Source organism: Suricata suricatta, chromosome 2, assembly GCF_006229205.1.
Source record: "Suricata suricatta isolate VVHF042 chromosome 2, meerkat_22Aug2017_6uvM2_HiC, whole genome shotgun sequence".
In the NCBI taxonomy this organism is placed as follows: domain Eukaryota; kingdom Metazoa; phylum Chordata; class Mammalia; order Carnivora; family Herpestidae; genus Suricata; species Suricata suricatta.
In genome coordinates this window covers 74,635,723-74,654,448 of record NC_043701.1, presented here as the reverse complement: position 1 = coordinate 74,654,448, position 18,726 = coordinate 74,635,723, and the positions used below count along the sequence as shown (strand labels likewise).

At 34.7% G+C, this 18,726-nt stretch overlaps 1 protein-coding gene across 2 annotated transcripts in view; it reads right to left on the bottom strand.

Moving 5' to 3' along the window:
* DBF4 (DBF4 zinc finger) overlaps positions 1-18,589 on the bottom strand; it is a 29,923-nt gene extending 11,334 nt beyond the window's left edge. For both annotated transcript variants that reach the window (XM_029928442.1, XM_029928452.1), the window contains exons 1-7: positions 18,339-18,589; positions 16,775-16,947; positions 10,333-10,512; positions 8,809-8,859; positions 8,257-8,326; positions 7,978-8,054; positions 300-336 (exon numbers count right to left, since the gene is read on the bottom strand). In XM_029928442.1, the coding sequence (XP_029784302.1) occupies positions 300-336; positions 7,978-8,054; positions 8,257-8,326; positions 8,809-8,859; positions 10,333-10,512; positions 16,775-16,947; positions 18,339-18,384 (634 nt within the window). In that variant the 5' untranslated portion in view covers positions 18,385-18,589. The remainder of the gene's footprint in view (positions 1-299; positions 337-7,977; positions 8,055-8,256; positions 8,327-8,808; positions 8,860-10,332; positions 10,513-16,774; positions 16,948-18,338) is intronic.
* Between the last annotated feature and the right edge of the window lie 137 nt (positions 18,590-18,726).

Below are 18,726 nucleotides of genomic sequence, written 5' to 3'. Positions count from 1 at the left end.
AAAAAATCAAGTATATCATAACTTTATAATTAAAAACATTCTCACAACTGAATTTCATTTACTGACTTTCTCAGTAATCTAAAAAATTTTCAAATGCTTTTTAAAAACATTATTCTGAAAAGGGGTCTGTAAGTTTCTCCAGACTACTACCACAGGTATCCATATTCTAAAAACAGGCTAAGGCCTACTAAATGAATTCCTTGAAGGGCTGTTTACATGACTTTTCAAAGAAGTTTTATATAATTTGTTCTATTTTCTAAAGGCAAATCAAACACACTTAAGGATATCAAAATACTTACTTCTTGCTTTCTGTGTGCTAATACCTACTCTTTTCCCCTAAAAAGAAGAAAAAAGAAAAAGATGGTAAAAACATTGGGTTTGAAATTACCATGACAACGGCAATGGCAATGGCTCTTTTTATCCTAAAGATAATCATACAGGAAAAATACTATATAAAAGAAGGGTAATTACTGTAGTTTTGGGGAGGGGAAGGGAAAAGCTTGCTTTTAGAAATCAATTCAACCAAAGATATGATATAATGAACATAATACAAGCTCACTTTTATAATACACCCAAAAAATACCTTGCTAGATTCTAGCTCTGTTTTTGTCTTCAAGAAAGAAATCAACCAATGAGGAAAACATACAATTAATGAAATAGTCATGTTATTTTATGCCCTTACTCAGCAAAAACATTTGTGACAGACTGAACAAAAGAATTATTGAAATATATAGTCTGTCAATTCCTGTCAAGGTGGAATATGTTCAATATGGTTAATCAATCCCATTGATTACAAACTAAAACTCTGGACAAAAATATAACAAGCAACTATGGAAGAACAGAAAAGTAAATAAAAGCAGACATACTATAGAAAGAATCCAAAACTCAGGCCACCTTTAGGGGAATATGCTTCCCATCCTCCCCTTTATCTCACAATGTCGCCTGAAGGATGAATCTCGAATCACAGAGTTGGCAGCAATTAGTGGAGCCAGTGGCTAAAACTCCAATATAAACCACATATTTCCTGTAGCCCAAAGAGTACAAAGGAAATCCATGGACTGTTTCTCCCCTTTTCTCCCAAAGTTCTACTTCAGAGTGGACCCCAGTTATCAAACTGCAGTTGTAGGTGCCTAAGGAGGCTAAAATTGAGAAATCTTGACTTTCTGAACAGAGAAAATATGGAAAGGGCCATTGTGGACTGGAGAGTGAAGGGTAAACTGCAGAAAGTAGCAAGTTGGAGAAGGGGACCCCTAATTCCCTACATACATCCAAATAGTTTAATTAAAACAGGGTTAAAACAGGCTTAACTTCAAGGCTTTGAAAATAGAACTAGGATTTACACATTGCTCAAGCCTTTGACAAAACTTAAGTGATACATGTGCAGAACAAAGAACTATATACAAATCTCCGTAAAATGAAACAGACTGGAGGTGCCATGTACAGAAGTTGAGACAAAACCAATAGTTTGAACCAAACTCAATGAATGTGTGGTAGAACAATCATACACACACACAAAAACCACAATCATGAAAGCAACAAAATCAGCATTCTCCAGAATATTGTAATAGCTCTGGAGTCTATACAACATGACAGTTGCAAAACCTAATCTAAATAAAAATTATTTGATATATTAAGAATCAGTGAAAACATGGTCAATTCTTGTGGGAAAAAGACAATCAGATGCCAGCCCCAAGATGTCCCTGAAGTCAAAATTATCAGAGAAAGACTCTAAGGGAAAATACAGCTAAAATCAATGGGGAAATACAAGTTCTCTGCAGAAAAGCTATATTAAAAATTCAAATGAAAATTGTAAAAGTAAAAATACATGCCTTGTAATACAGAATTAACTGGATGGGCTTAAAAGCACATATGTTAGAGAACTCGAAAACATGAATAAATATCTTTCCTTAGAAAAACAGAGAAAAAAAGAGAAAAAAAAATGAATTGAGTCTCAGGGACCCAATAAACACCTTGTTTGTACTCTAGCTATAAATAATTAAAAGGTCTAAAATTAGTGTTACTGGAGATACAGAAATAGAGGAAACAGAATGGTGAAGAAAAATAATTTTAACAAAATAGCTCAAACTTTCCAAACATAAATTTATGAAGCTTAGTGAACAACAAACAGAATCATCTCAAAGTAAACCATGCTGAGGCATATAACACTGTTGAAAACCAAAAATAAGTTAAGAATCTTAGAAGTACATAGAGAAAAATGATCATTATATATAAAACAATTTGAATGACTGCATATTTTTTTAAAAATCAAAATCCATGGAAATAAATACTTGTAGAACACCTGTAAAAGTCCTAAAATAAAGAATTTTTATTTTTTTTAAGTTTATTTATTTTGAGAGAGAGACTATGTGTACAAGTGCACACAAACAGGGGAAGGGCAGAAAGGCAATCCCAAGCAGGCTCTACACTGTCAGTGCAGAGGTGATGTGGGGCTTGCTCACACAAACCTAACTGTGAGATCATGACCTGAACCAGACCAAGAGTAGGATGCTTAACTTAGTGAGCCACACAGGTGCCCCTGAAATATATTAAAACAAAATTTAATTCATAATTCTTTATCCAGTGAAAAGATCTTGCAGGAATGAAGGCAAAATAAAGACATCGTCACATTCTCTTCTATATGACTTTTTGGAGCAAAAAGGGTAATACTGTCCAGTGGGTTTTTCAATAAATGCAAATTTAAACAAAATACCATAAAAATTGGTTCAGGAAGATAAATGAGTTCAAAAAGTCTTAAGGCTTCTACATTTTATTTGAAGGATAAAATATTAATTCTAAACAGACTGTTAAAAGTTACATAGGTATAGTTTAAATCCTAAGCAACAAGTAAAACAAAACAAAAACAAAAAATGGATATAGCCAAAAAGCCAAGAGATAAATCTTCCAACGATCTGAAAGGCAGCAGAAAATAGAGAAACATAAATAAAATACAAAGAACACCGAGAGAAAAACATTAGTATATTGATAGGCCTAAATTAAACATTATTGGTAATTATTACGTATAAATCATTAAAAACATACCAATTAAAAGATAGAGATTGGCAGATTTAATAAAATGTTCCAAATATCTGTAAGAAACCCATTTAAAAAAACAAACACACAGGTAAGTTAAATGCAGATGGAATAAAAAAGATAGAGCATGCAAACACTAATCAAAAGGAAGCTGGGGGTGCCTGGGTAGCTTAGTCAGTTAAATGTCCAGTTTCAGCTCAGGTCATGATCTTGTAGCTCATGGAATCAAGCCCCATATCAAGCTCTGTGCTGACAGCTCAGAGCCTGGAGCCTGCTTCTGATTCTGTGTCTCCCTCTCACTCTGTCCCATCCCCCACTCTCTCAAAAACAAATTTTTAAAAAACTTCAGTAATAAAAACAAAAGGAAGCTAGAGTGGCTATAGTGTTTCAGACACAGAGACTTTAGAACCAGAAATACTAATAGGGATGAAGAAACATCATATGATAACAAGGTTAATTACTAATAGGAACAGAGGAACATTATATGATAACAAGGTTAATTCACAGAGAAAGCATAATTATATGTGTATACATCATAGAAGCCTCAAAATACATGAATCAAAAATTGTGATAGAATTGGAAGGTAAAAATACACAAATTCACAGTGTATTTTGCAACTTCAATACTCCCCTCACTTTCAGTAACGGTTAGATTAAGACAGAAAATCAACATGGATATAGAAAACCTATACAATTTGACCTATCCGACATCTATAGAACATTCCACTTACTGGGGCAGCCTGGGTTGATCAGTTGGTTAAGCATCAACTCTTGGTTATAGCTCATGTCATGATCTCACGGTTTGTAGATATAAGTCAGTATGTCGGTTTTGAGCCCCGTATCAGGCTCTGTGCTGGCAGCAAAGACACTGCTTGGGATTCTGTCCCCTCTCTCTCTGCACCTCCTCTACTAGCTTTGTCTCTGTCCCTCCCCAAACAAATGAGCTTAAAAAAAACATTCCATTTACTAAGTTCAGAATATACATTTTTAAGTACACATGGAACTTATATTTAGACTAGATTCTGGACAGTGACACAAACCTTGACAAACTTGAAAGAACTGAAATCACACAAACTGTATTTTCTGATCATAACAGAATTAAAACCGAAATTAGTGACAGTTTATTCACTGGTAGTAGAAATGCAAAATGGTAGATCATTTTGGAAGATAGTTTGGCAGCTTCTTACCAAACTAAACACACTCTTACCATTTAATCCAGCAATTATGCTCCTTGGTATTTATCCAAATGAGTTGAAAACTAAAGTCCAAACAAAAACCTACACATGGCAACCAAACATGTTTTTCAGAAGGTGAATGAGTAAACTGTTGCAAATCCAGGCAACTGAATCATTCAGCAATTAAAAAAAAAAAAAGGCTATCAAGTCATGAAAAGACATGGAAAAACTTTAAATGCCTATCACTAACTGAAAAAGCCAATCTGAAAGGCTACATATTATATGATGCCAAAGATGACATTCTGGCAAAGGCCAAACTATGGAAAAAGAATCAATAGTTGAGAGGAGGAAGAGAGGGAAGAATAGATGGAGCATTTTTAATGAAACTACTCTGTATGATACTGTGATGGAAGATACACGTCACTATTCATTTGTGCAAACCTAGAGAATGTATATCAAGAGTGAACTATAATGTGAACTATGGACTTTAAGTGATAATGACTTGTCAATAAAGATTCATCAATTTATCACCAATGCACCACTGTGGTATAGGATGTTGATAGCAGGGGAAGCTGTGTGTATAATGAGGCAAGAGATATATGAGAATATCTGTGCCTTCTACTCAATTTTGCTATGCACCTATACTTGCTCTAAAACAGTGTGTATATATATTTTATATATAAGTATTGCATGTATTACATATGTAATGTATATTATACACACATATATATTAGACATATACACACATATATGTATAAAGCTCTATATAAGTGTGTAGGATTGCAGTGAAACAGTTCAAAAAAAATTTACAGCAAAACTGGTTCTTTGATAAGATTAATAAAATTGATAAAACTGTATCTTGACTGATAAAGTAGTAATGATCTCAGAAATAAAAGATGAAATCTCATTCAGACATAGACCTCATAAGGTCTATGAGGTCCATAGACATTAAAGGTTAATTAGGGAATATTATAAATACTTTTGCCATCAATTTGACAGCTTAGACACGAAGTACAAATTCCTTGAAAAACACAAACTACCAAAACACACTCAATAAGAAACAACCTAAATTTCTTTTATCTAATAAAGAAACTGAATTCATAGTTGGGGATTTTAAACAAAGACAATTCCAGACCCAGATAACCCAGATAACTACTGGTAAGTTATACCAAACATTTAAGAAATAAAACTCTACAAAAACTCATCTAGAAAATAGAAGTGGAAATATATCCCAGCATTTTAGGAGAGCAGAATTACCCTGACGCTAAAACCAGACATCAAAAAAGAAAAAGAAGACCAATATTCCTTATGTGTATGTTTTTATATGTGTATGTGTGTGTGTGTGTGTGTGTGTGTGTGTGTGTGTATGGATATATGTGTATGTTTTTATGTGTGTGTGTGTGTGTGTGTATCCATACACACACACACACACACACACACACACACACACACAATCCCCCAAATTTCAAGTAAACCGAGAAAAAAACCTTCCAAGACTTTAAATAGTGGAGCAAAATACATTCATTCAACTTTAGTAGTTGGCAAGCCATAAATTTTCCAGAAACATTTTCTTCTTATATACGACAAAAATTTCTCCTATACGACAAAGAAAAACAAAAAATTAAAACAACAACAACAAAACCCTGACAAGTATACATTCTGGACTACAGATAAATTTGGTATTCTTATCCTTTTTGTTTTGAGAGAAAAGTAAGATTTGTTTCACAGCTATTTTATCACGCTTTCACTGTTTTTCTTGTTTTACCAGGGCAATAACTCCTAGTGCCCGGCACATAAGAGGACTGAGTATCTGTTGAATATTGAGGGTTGCAAGTGTAAAGAAAACATCCCTGAATACCTTCTAAACTATAAACCATGACATTTTAGCAGGTTTTAATATCAACTTAGCGTTGTGACTAGTATTTTTTACAAATAAAAATACAGTACTATTGAAATACTGGAATAAATCACATTAAGCACTATTGCAGGAAACATGTTTCAGACATGTACTTAAATACATTGCATGTAGACAGAAATTATATGCTTGTGTAATCAAGACCATAATGTCCTTGTGAGTTCACATTTTCATACATTTATTTCTATGCAATATATAGAATTGTATATATATGCTATATATAACCCAAAAACTCTGCAAATTGCAGTAAAGGTAGCTTAAGTCTATTTTAGCATATTTTAATTAAGGTATATTCACCTTCATTCACATTCATTTTATAAAAATTTGCAAATAGCCATTTGGAGGTTTGTTTTTATTACTTATAAATAAGATATTCAAGGTATTAAGCATTAATTACACTATTTGTTACTTTCTTCACATTGTTCCTCTTATATAACTGTAAACTTATTAAAAATAAACTCATTAAGACTTTAAATATCCTTGCATTTAACATGCATATATGGGATACCCATGATGTAAAATATGCTTATTATTGAAAACTGTGCTCAAAAGAGTTTAAAAGTCACTGTCCCAAAGTCACTATTACCAGCAAACATGCTTTACCGGCAACCAGATCTTTCATATCTATTCAACCAGGTTACTCTACTATTAATAATCTCCCAATAATTTTACAAACCTTCCAAATAAACTCTAACTCCCTTATATAATGTGCAAAGTCCTATCTGAACTTGGTAATTCTTCCTCCATCATTTATCATTCTTCCTATCAAATATCAAGTTGCATTATATTTCAGAACATTTCTCAAACATGATAGCCTATTTATGTCTACATGTCTTTATATAAATACTCTTCTATAAATTTTCCTCTTAGATTTTAATCATTTAAGGATTGAGTAAAGAAAAAGCAGACCACAAAAGAATACACTGATATAAGAACTGTGAGAAAACTAAGAGATAAGAGAAGTTCCAGAAAAAAATAGGTAAATTAAAAAGCAAATAAACAATAGCTGACAGAACCAATATGAACTGGTTTTAAAAAATGTTAACTCCAGGGGTGCCTCGATGGCTCAAGTTGGCTAAGCATACAACTTCAGCTCAGGTCATGATCTCAGTGTATGGGTTCAAGTCCCGTGTCAGGCTCTGTGGCTTATAGCTCTGTGTGTCTTTCTCTCAAAAAGAAATACACATTAAAAAAACTGTTAACTCCATTTGGCAAACTGGTCAGGAGCTTTATACTTCATAGCTGAAGAGTGAACGGGAAGTATAAAAGTGAAGATATGAAAAGTTTAGATGATATAAAGATTGGATAATTGTTAGGGAAGGAGAAAGAGCAAAAGAGATTTTATTATACTGATTAGAGGATTTAATGAGGAAGCTAGTTTTTGAAAAGAGAAAAGACAAGATATGTAAACATTAGGTCTAAACCTGGAATGCCTAATGCACTTAATTAGCAAATATTGTGAGGTTAGGCCAGAAAGAGTGCATAACACTATCTAGAGCTGTTGAAAAGTAAATACATGTTCTATCTATGTTCCTCAAAGAAATAAATTATATTAGAAATTTCTCCCGCAATAAGTTAATTATGTTTTGCTTCAGAATGAACAAAGTATCTAGTAAAAAGCAACAGCAACCAAAAATAAAAAACCTATGCCAGCTTCCCAGGAACAACTTTTACCTCAAGAGTAAATCCTAAAGTTAAATGATACACAATTTTTTTATTCAAATAACAGAAGACAAATACAGTACAAAGGCTTACCTTTGCTGGCAAGTACTATTTTCTATTTGGTAAGAAAACTTTATAAATAAAAACCAACCTTGATCACCGTAATTAGTTTAAAAATTAAGGAAAATTAACATACCACATCTCTTATAGAAGTGCTTGATTTCTTGAGTAAATATAATTCTTTTTTCTTTTGTTCAATGTAGTATCTAATGTCTTCATTAAAAAAAAAAAGCTTAAAATTAGCATTTTTATCTTTGTAGTTAAGCACTATTTTCTTAGTACTCGATTTAGGTGAAAGAATTACCATTATAGGGACCTCTTGCTATCAGAATTCTTCCTATGTAAAATTAGGAACCAAGGGGTACAAATTAATACTCTTAAGAAATACTGTCAAAAAAAATGATAAAATCCTTACCATCAATATGAAGAATTTTTACTCCCCATGATAAGGCATTTGATAATATACTATTTGAAGGAATAAAATCCTGTAAAATAAAAAAGATTTGATAGTTTTTTTCTAGAAAGTTACTAACTTAAATGAGCTAAATTTAAAAAATTATTTGAGGGTTAATGGCACTGACATGTGTATTCAGACCGTACAGTTACAAAGACAATGAGTATATCAGTTTTTCTTTTGGAATTTCTAAAATCAACTCTGTTTAATATATTCCCATATGCCTGAGAATAAATCAAAGTGTAGCTTTCCAGTTGACAGTTTTAAGAAATTTCATTTAAAAATACAAATAAGCCATAAGCTTCATCTGTCTGCAGTAGTATTTTACAAGGCCACAAGATGGAGATGTTTCTTCATGAAAAGTAGATTCTGTTCTTTGTAAAACAAGATACATGCTGATATTTAGGCTTTGCCTACTAAAAATTAGGAAAGGAAGATTTGGGGATTACTCCATTCCCACTTGAATTTTTAGTAATAGAATATATATTGTAAAATTTTAAATTTCATACTTACATGGTCCTTGATAGCTTTTTCAACTAATAATTTTCCTCTGCTCAAACACATCTATAAAAAGATCAGAGATCAAACGTTAAATATTATAACATAGTGATTCACCGGAAAAAAAAATAAATGGATAAAATTTAAAAATTTTAATAATACAATATTTAAAACAAATGAAAGGTATCTGTACAAGTCTTAAAGACTATCAACACAATAAATGTATGGTAAAAGTGTTTTCCATAGAGTCTCGGGAATAAGATCTATTAAAGTTTGCTTCTTTTATTGGTAGAGCAACGAAACAACTGAATTGGACCAAAAGCTAGTTTTGTAGTAAATTCTATTAAACATTCAAAATAAAATAGCTAGATTCTTCTATGAAATTATGATTAAAAACTAAGTTTAGATTCTAACTCCCTATTCAAAAGAATCTAAGAATATGAATTGTATATACCCTTTTTCATATTTCACATTTTAAACCAAATACTGGAAATGTCACTGAAATGCTATGAGCAACAGTTAATTTGGAACCAGTCACTAGTAAATAATCTCATTCCTCCAAAAAAGCATTAAAGTAAAAAAAAAATGTATGTGTCTTCCTGGACTTTTTTTTCTTCTATGTATTCCTGTTTTTTATCCTTCCCCAATTTATCCTTCACTGTTCTCTTCAAACTTACTGTCAATAGAGATAACTAAAACAGGGACTGGCAAACTTTTTCCATAAAAGGTCAAATGGTACATGTTTTAGGCTCTACAGGCCATATAGTATCTGTCCCAATTATCCAAAACTGCCTTTATAGCAGGAAAGTCAATTTGTAAACAAACAGGTCTGGCTATATTCTGGTAAACCTTTACGGACAATGACATCTGGATTTAAATTTGTCACAAAATATTCTTTAGATTTTTGCATGTGAAGATGTAAAAACCACACTTAGCCCACAGGCTGTATAAAAGTGACAGGCTGGACTTGGCCTACAGAACCTTTGCTTGCTTACTAATGCTATGAATCGAACAAAAGATTTCCATTTCTTCTTTAAATAATGATCTGCTGTTACTTCTTAGTTGTAAATTTTATTTTTAAAAGCCATTCCCAAATGCAAGGTATTATTTTAGCCAAGCATGACCACGTAAATATTAGCAGAAAAATCACCATTCTAGAAGACAATAACCTTATTGAGGTGCCTGGGTGGCTCAGTCAGTTTGGAGACTGACTTCAGCTCAGGTCATGATCTCACGGTTCATGGGTTTGAGCCCCACATCGGGGCTCTGTGCTAACAGCTCAGAGCCTGGAGCCTGCTTTGGATTCTGTGATTCTGCGTCTCCCCTCTCTCGGTCTCTTCCCCCACTAGCGTGTGCGTGCACTAGCTTTCTCCCTCTTTCTCTCTTTCAAAAATAAACATAAAAAAAAAAGATTGGAAAGTCATGCACCATATAGATATTGTAACTAAGTGAACTCTGCTGCCAATTTCCTCTTGAAAATCAAGAAATCCTCAGGCTACGGCCTTTCTGAATGTCTTAAAGCAGATTTAAGAGACTTACTGAATCTGGAGACTTAAAAGAACTTCCATCATGGCTGGGATGAGGTGAAGTGGGTTCTGCAGTATATGCAGATTCTGGACTTGGTACAGGAGAAATTCTTCCCAATGTTTGTGCAAATTTAGCTTCCTTTTTATTTGAAATAAGGTAACTGATATCTTTGCTGAGAAATTCTTCAACTCGCTAAAGGAAAACAAAGTATTTTCAAATAAGCCATATAAACCATACACCATTTCATATTTTTAGCATAAAATACAAATTATTAAAATACATTTTAATAATTTGTAGGGGCACCTGGTGCCTCAGCCAGTTAAAGGTCCGACTTTGACTCAGGTCATGATCTCATGACTCCTGGGTTCAAGTCCCACGTCAGACTCTGTGCTGACAGCTCAGAGCCTGAAACCTGTTTCGGAATTTGCGTCTCACTCTCTCTGCCTCTCCCCTGCTCACACTGTCTCTTTCTCAAAAATAAATTAAAACATTACTTTTTTTTAAATTTGTAGATTGCTGTTTTTTATAAGGTGTTCTTCTGACTCTGAGTTCTGAAGAAGTACAGTGGGAGTTCCAATAACAACCAGCATGTGCTAGATACTATTTTTAAGTACTTTATATATCCCAATTAATTTAATCCATAACTACTCCATGGTCTTAATATTGCTAATAACCACATTTCAGAGAAAACTGAAAAGAAGTTAAGTGACATGCTGGAAGTTACACCAGCAGTAAATAGCACAACTTGAACATAGGTATTGCTACTCAAGTCCATCCTCTAAAGCACTACAGTCCAGAATTTAATGCAATAATGAAAATATTCTTTACCAGCATATTGTCAAAAGGTAGCCAACTCACTACATATGGTTACATATGGCTATTGAGTACTTAAAATGTAACAAATGTAACTGTGACCAAGCAAGTGAATTTTAAAATTTTATTTAATACAGTATTAACTTAAATTTAAATAGCCGCATGTGTCAGATGGCTATCATACTGGAGAGTACAGCTCAAAATCAGTTATAACATCTTTCCATGTATGAGAAGACCCATACCCTTCAAGTCTGAGGAAGAAGACAATTTCCCTACTAAAATTTTTGAAAACCTGTGCTTAAATGCCTGAATTTATAAATGTAGGTAGCAGATGTCAGCGTTATCAAAGATCATTCCCATTCAAGGGCAGGAAAATTAAAGTAGATATAAATACTATTAATCATTAACTAGTTCCATAAGGGAAAATTTCTAAAATATTATCAAACAGCTATATCTAATTTCTACAGGATCCCACAACATAAATGGAAATAATAATTAAAAAAAGCAAAATATGTAACATGAATTAATTTCATCTAAGCAATAAGCAGAATGTGCTGCTTACACTAGTGGCTAAATGTAAATCACTATTTCCTTTTTTTTCTGAGCAACATTTTCATTGACTAGTAAAGATGATATCCACATTTATTAATTTCAGGGATTATAAACTCAAATGCCTACAAGGACCAAGAGGAATATAAAGGCACAATTTACACATCAAATGCTTTTTTCATTTTCATAAATATGTGGGTACCATGCTGTCAGAGTTCTAATTTTTCAAAAGAAGCCCAATCTCCTATATATATTTTAACAATTGTGATAAAGTATATATAAAATGGACTATTCTAACAATTTTTAAGTACACAATTCTGTGGTATTAAGTATATTTCCAACATTGTGCTACCATTATCACTATACATTTCTAGAACTTTTTTATCATCCTAAATTGACATTCTGAATCCCCCGAAGAGTAACTTCCCATTTTCTTCTCTTCTAAGCCCATTTTAACCTGTGTGCTACTTTATTTCCATGAATTTAACCATTCCAGATTCTGCATTCAGGTGGAATCATATACTTGTCCTTTGGCACCTGAGTTATTTTGCTTAGGACAGTGTTTTCAAGGTTCATCCATATTGTAGCATGGGTTAAGAATTTCACTTCTTTTCAAGGTTAAATAATATTCTCTTGCATGTATACACATTTTGTTTATCCACTGATCTGTTGATGAAAATTTGGGTTGTTTCCACCTTTTGTCTATTGTGAATATGCCACTATAAACTTATCTCTTCAAGGCCCTCCTCTCAAATCCTGTTTTCTATAGCAGTTGAACCACTTTATAACTCTACCAACAAACAGTGTACAAGGGTTCCAAATTTCACACATCCTTGCCAACTTATTTTTTTGATGGTGACCATCCTAATGGATGTGACATGGCATCTCCTTGTGATTTTGATCTGTATCTCTTTAATGATTAGTGATGTAAAGCATCTTCTCATATGTTTGTTAGCCACTGGTACATCTTCTTTACAGAAATGTCTATTTTAGTCCTTGACTCATGTTTTAATTGAGTTGTTCTTCATTGCTGAGTTATAGGAGCTCTTTATATATTCTGGATTAATCCCTTATCAGATATATGATCTACAAATTTTTTTCTTCTCATTCTGTGGGCTTTTTGCCCTCTTGATAGTATCCTTGTGCACAAACCTTTTCATTTTTATGAAGTTCAATTTATTTTTTCATTTATTCTCCATGCTTTTGGTTTCGTATCCAAGGAATAAATGCTAAATCCCAATGTCATGAAGACTTTTCCCTATACTAAGAGTTTTAGCTCTTATGTTTAGATTTTGACCCATTTGTAATTAATTTTAGCATATAACATTATTCTTTTTTTTTTAAGTTTATTCTGAGAGAGGTAGAGAGAGAGATAGAGAGAGAGAGAGAGTGAGTGAGTGTCAGAACAGGGGAGAGGCAGAGAGGGAAAGAGAGAATCCCAAGCAGGCTTCAGGCTGTTAGTGCAGAGCCTGACGCACAGCTCAAACCCATGAAACATGAGATCATGACCTAAGTCGAAACCAAGAGTTGGACGCTTAACCGACTGAGCCACCCAGGCACCCTATAGATATATTTTAAATATATTCTTTCCTGGGGTGCCTGGGTGGCTCAGTGGGTTAAACATCTGACTTTGGCTCAGGTCATGATCTTATGGTTTGGGAGTTCAAGCCTGTGCTGACAGCTTGGTGGCTAGAGCCTGCTTTAGATTCTGTGTCTCCCCCCTCTCAGGAATAAGTAGCAAAGTGGATGGACCTCGAGGGTGTCATGCTAAGCAAAATAAGTTAGGTAGAAAAGGACAGATACCATATGTTTGCCCTCATAGCTCTAATAGGAGAAACCTAACAGAGGACCATAGGGAGGGGAAGGGGGAAAGAGAGTTGGGGAGAGCAAGGGACACAAATCATGAGAGACTATTGAATACTGAAAACGAACCGAGGACTGAAGGGGGAGGGGGAGGGGGGAAGGAGGATGATGGTCATGGAGGGGGGCACTTGTGGGGAGAAGCACTGGATGTTAAATGGAAACCAATTTGACAATAAACTATTATAAATTAAAAAAAAGAATAAATTTTAAAAAATTTCAAGTATGTTCTTTCCTCTATTTAGTTTGTTGATTCTGCCTGGTACAGTCCTACTAGATTTTCAAGACTTAGGTTAAACTCTACCTGTGCTAATGTTCCTGAAAGCAAAGTTAATCATTTTCTTCTCTGTATTCCAATGGCAATTTCAACATAATTTCTCTTAAGTATTGACAATGCTATACTGTAAATAATTGTCTGTAAATGAACTGTCTCATGCTCCCAAAGACTAAAAGCAGAAGAATATATCTTACTTATTTTTGCATCCCTAGCAGCTAAAATAGTGTTGGCATATAAAAGATCCCAGAGAAATATTTTAATGAATTTGCACATGCTCAAATCATAATTCTTCAAGCAGAGTTAAAATTGGGTCTGTACAACAGCTCCCAAAATTTCTCCATTGGAAGTTAATTTCTCCTTCCTGTTGACATCATATGTTGTGTTACAATTAATTGTACCCATGCAATCTCTACCTAGATCAGAAGTTGAAGGCAGGATAGACTTAAGATTCATTTTTGAATCTACCAAAACACTTAATACCATGCCCTCTAGAATTTATTCAGTCTCATCACAGTCTTCAATTTATTATCTGTTGCTCAATTTAGGTCTTTTAAAGAGTAAACTTAAAACTTATTCTTGAGTCACTGAAGGTTATATACAGTGAACATGAGACAAGGAATTCTGTCCTCAAAGTTCACGAAATGGCATTTGCTGTTACATCTCTCTTCTCCAACTGCCTTATTTGGCTTAAAATGTTTAAATATGGACCTGAATGTGGTTGGTACCATGTCCTTTTTAGATGGTTTTACTATACCTATATTCCTTGCCACTACTAAAAAGATAGGTCAGGGGCGCCTGGGTGGCTCAGTTGGTTATGTGTCCAACTTGGGCTCAGGTCAAGATCTCAAGGTTCGTGGGTTCGAGCCCCGCGTCAGGCTCTGTGCTGCCAGCTCAGAGCCTGGAGCCGGTCTTCAGATTCTGTGTCTCCCTCTCTCTCTGACTCTCCCCTGCTCACACTGTCTCTCTCTCTCAAAAATAAATAAGAACATTTAAAAATAAAGTAAAATAAAATAAAAAGGTCAGACTTCACTACTGTGCTTTCAGTGGCTGAATGTCTCAGAAGTGTACTCTCTAGATAAATGGGGTATGTTTTCATTAAGAGCAGAAAAAACAAATTCATTAAGTGGACAAGTACAGAAAAAGACCCTGGTAATAATCTGAAGATGAATTACAAAATGACCCTGGTAATAATCTGAAGATGAATTACAAAATGAGAAATGTCTAAGTAATCCCAAAAATTACATTAAGAAGTATCATCCTTTCAAGGACTATCTATTCAACTAAATATTCCTTAACGTTGAACCCTAAAACTCTTACTGTCTAGAAGTCAAGATTCTTTTGTAATTCATGTAAAAGATCACCATTACCAAAGTCTTTTTTTTTAAAGATAGAGATGGTAAAGTGCTAAGAACAGAAATCAGGACATCACTAAATCATTGGAAAGAGAGTGTGGAAGATATCATAACTCGATTAAAAAAAAGTTTTTAAAAGTAAATAAATCAAATTCAGTTGAAAATCCGCAGCCTGAAGAAAAAAACCTGTAAACTTATGCTCTTAATATGATCTTCATTTCATTGGTCTACTTTGAACTATTTTAGGATAAAATATGAATTGTATAAAATCAAAGGTCTCCCAATTACTATCAAATACATAAATTAACTCAAAACTTGTTTCTTGCGAGTGCCTAAGGAATTGCTGTAGCAATGAGAGAAAAAGGGGGCAGGGCAAGCATCCCTGCACTAACTACAAGTGCTGTTTTAGATAGAACAGTTTTCTTTTTACTGGCTTTATACATTGGACTTCTGAATGATTTTGCTTCAAGGGTTCCACTGCTAAAAACATAACTTTAAAATCACTGATTCAGATCATAAATGTTAATGAGTTATTCATATTTGAGAAAGCTGTGAAATTAAACCAGAAAGTTAGTTTGTAGACATTAATTCCTAGAGGCAGAATGGTGTAGTAGCATGATAGTCTGGGAATTAGGTTGATACTATACTGGGCCAGTCATTTCATTTCTCTGGATCCTTAAGTACTTAACATCTAAAACGAAGGAGTCTTTTATTCAAAAGTGGCAGGCCTATAAAACATATTCTTCAGAAATGGGGTCATTATGACACGTCACTGCCACAACAAATGTGACAATGTTAAGTAACAAAAGTAGAACAGCTCTTCAAAGATAAATAAGTAAATATCACACCAATAATCAATTCCAAGATACTTGTTACATGTTTTTCTGCAAATTTCTGTTCTAGAAATGCCAGGATTCTTTCAGCTTATTCAAAGATATTAGCCTCAACAAACTCAAAGTGTGGCACAAACCTTTTTCAAAATAGGATGAATTAGGGAGGAAATTAATAAATTCTTAACCTCACTTGCCAAAATTTACCCAGCGTTAACCTTAATCCTAAGAAAATCTTAGAATTTTCCTCAAATTTTCTAATTTCTTAATCATTTAGTCAAAGTATAGGATAGAAAAAAGGGTTTTCAAAATCATTTAACCCAAAATTCTGTTCTCTTAATGATATTCATTCTGTTGAAACTGTTACCACTTAATTTTAACCAGTCATTTGTAGAGGTTTTCTTTGTTCTGTAAATGACATTCTTACAGTTATGCTAGTCCAGACATTTCTGTAGCTCCCTAATAATCAGTCAAGGAGTTGCTGCTCTCTGGAGGACATACCAACATAACAATGAGAGCGCAATCAGAGGGAGTCCCATTTCTCAAACTTTGTGAACTTTACACTAGACTAATCACAGAAACCTTAAAGTTCTATTAGGCTACAACAGGTTAAAACAAATAGTTTTTCATTAATGATAAACAGCTTATAAAAATTTTAAGCTTGGTGCTTATATGACTGACTATGTTTCCCAAAATGAGTATCTTCAATGATACACATTAACAAGTACTAGTCACAAATGTTTCCTTTGTCAAAGTGTATAGTTTTGACTTACCCCTCCCAAATCCTGAATATCCTTTTGCAGTTTTTCAGATACGGTGACAGAAGGTAGGTCAATGTAAAATATTTTTCCCCCTAGTGGCTTATATTTGGATTTTTCTGGTTTGTTATCAGTTTTCACAGATTTTAAAGATGATCTGTTTTTTTCATTTTTGACTTGGATTCCACCTGTTGTTTAAAAAAATGTACAATTAGATGTTTTATACAGACAAAAATTTTGCTTTAAAAGTATTTCTTATACAACATCATATCACAGAGAAAAAAAATCTTTATAATCCCACTAATTACTCAATAGCACTCTTTAAAAATTTTTAATGTTTATTCATTTTTTAAAGAGAGAGAGCCAGAGTACAAGCAGAAGAGGGGCAAAGAGAGAGAGAGAGAGAGAGAGAGAGAGAGAGAGAGAGAGGGAGAGAGAGAGGGAGAGAGAGAGAGAATGAGAAACAGGCTCCAGGCACTGAGCTGTCAGCATAAAGCCTGGGGCTCAAACCCAGGAACTGCAAGATGATGACCTGATTCAAGGTCAAAGGCTTTAACCAACTGAGCTAGGCACCCAGACTCAAGACCATTTTATTTCTTTGTAGTACCACCTAATAGAAAACCAAAATACTATACTTATTTTAACATATATTGTAAAATAATTATTGTTCGCAGCCAATAGTTGAATCTGCAGGAAATGTTTATCCATTTGTTTATGTTTTTATGTATTTCGGTGTAAACTATACAAAACCCTTTTGAAAAGCTTTCCTCCTTAGGATGTAAACTCCATGAGCTATTTACTCATAAATATTTATGGAGCATCTGCCATCTTGTTGAACATTCAAAATTGGGGCGTAAATGCTTAAGACTTTCCCATACAAGAAACCTGTTACCCATGATGACCTAGTCCTCAAGAGAGTCCAAAGTTTAGTTTCGTATAATTTGTCTAGATTTTAAGAACTGAATGGTCCATTTTAAGAGCCAAAACACCATTCACTTCATTACTTCCCTTGAAAACATCTGAGATTGAAACAACTGCTTTAAAAACTAACTTTCGGAATACAATGTTTCAAATACAAAGTGATCGAAAATGAAAATTGTCTATAATGAAGAAAAGAGCAACAGTGTTTGAAATACAAACACTATCCTCAACTTTATGAGTGAAAAAAATATTTAAGAAGACCAAAAACCCACCCACAACCACCCAATTTAATCATGAACTTAAAAAGCCACGAACACCTCTGCTTTCAAGTAGAGGTCAAAGGGCCTGAGCCGAGTCTCAGCATCTGTCCGAGGCTCGGCGAGGTCCCGTTTCCACACATTGTTTCCTAGTTTTACAATCAACTGCACCACCGGGAATCTGGGGCTGCGGCAGGAGCGTGAACAGCGCGAGGGCCCCGGTTGGGATCCGTTCGCTTTCTGAGGCAAAGCCCTGGACGGAGCCTTCCTTCAGGTCAGAGAGAAGGACATACAAACCACAAAAGAAAAGCAAAGACCCTGGGGAAGAACTCAAAAGAATCAAAGGTGGAACCACGAGGAGAGGAAAGGATTAAAGGGACTTCGGGGGAGGGGCTTCATACCCTGGAAATGTCCTTTACTGTGAATCCTCATGGCTCCGGAGTTCATGGCACCCGCCAGGCACCTACATGCTGGGTTCGGGAGAGTGTCGCGCCGGGCGGCAACGAAAACACAGCTTTTCGAGGCCGATTTATCCGCCAGTCGCTTCTCCTCTTCCGCAGACTACCACACCCACGCAGCAGAGATGCCGCGTCTACCGTCCGGGTTTCCGGGGCCGGATCCTGCTCCAAGACGCCGAGGAGGAAGAGGTAAAGCACAAACGAGTGGGCTGCGGCGGTTGAAGATTTGAAAACGCGTCACGCGGCCGCGGCGCCCTTACGCGCGCCCCGCCCTCCCTCACGCCGCGCGCAGCGCCCCGCCTCGCCCTCGCCCCCCACGTGCCCGCCTCCT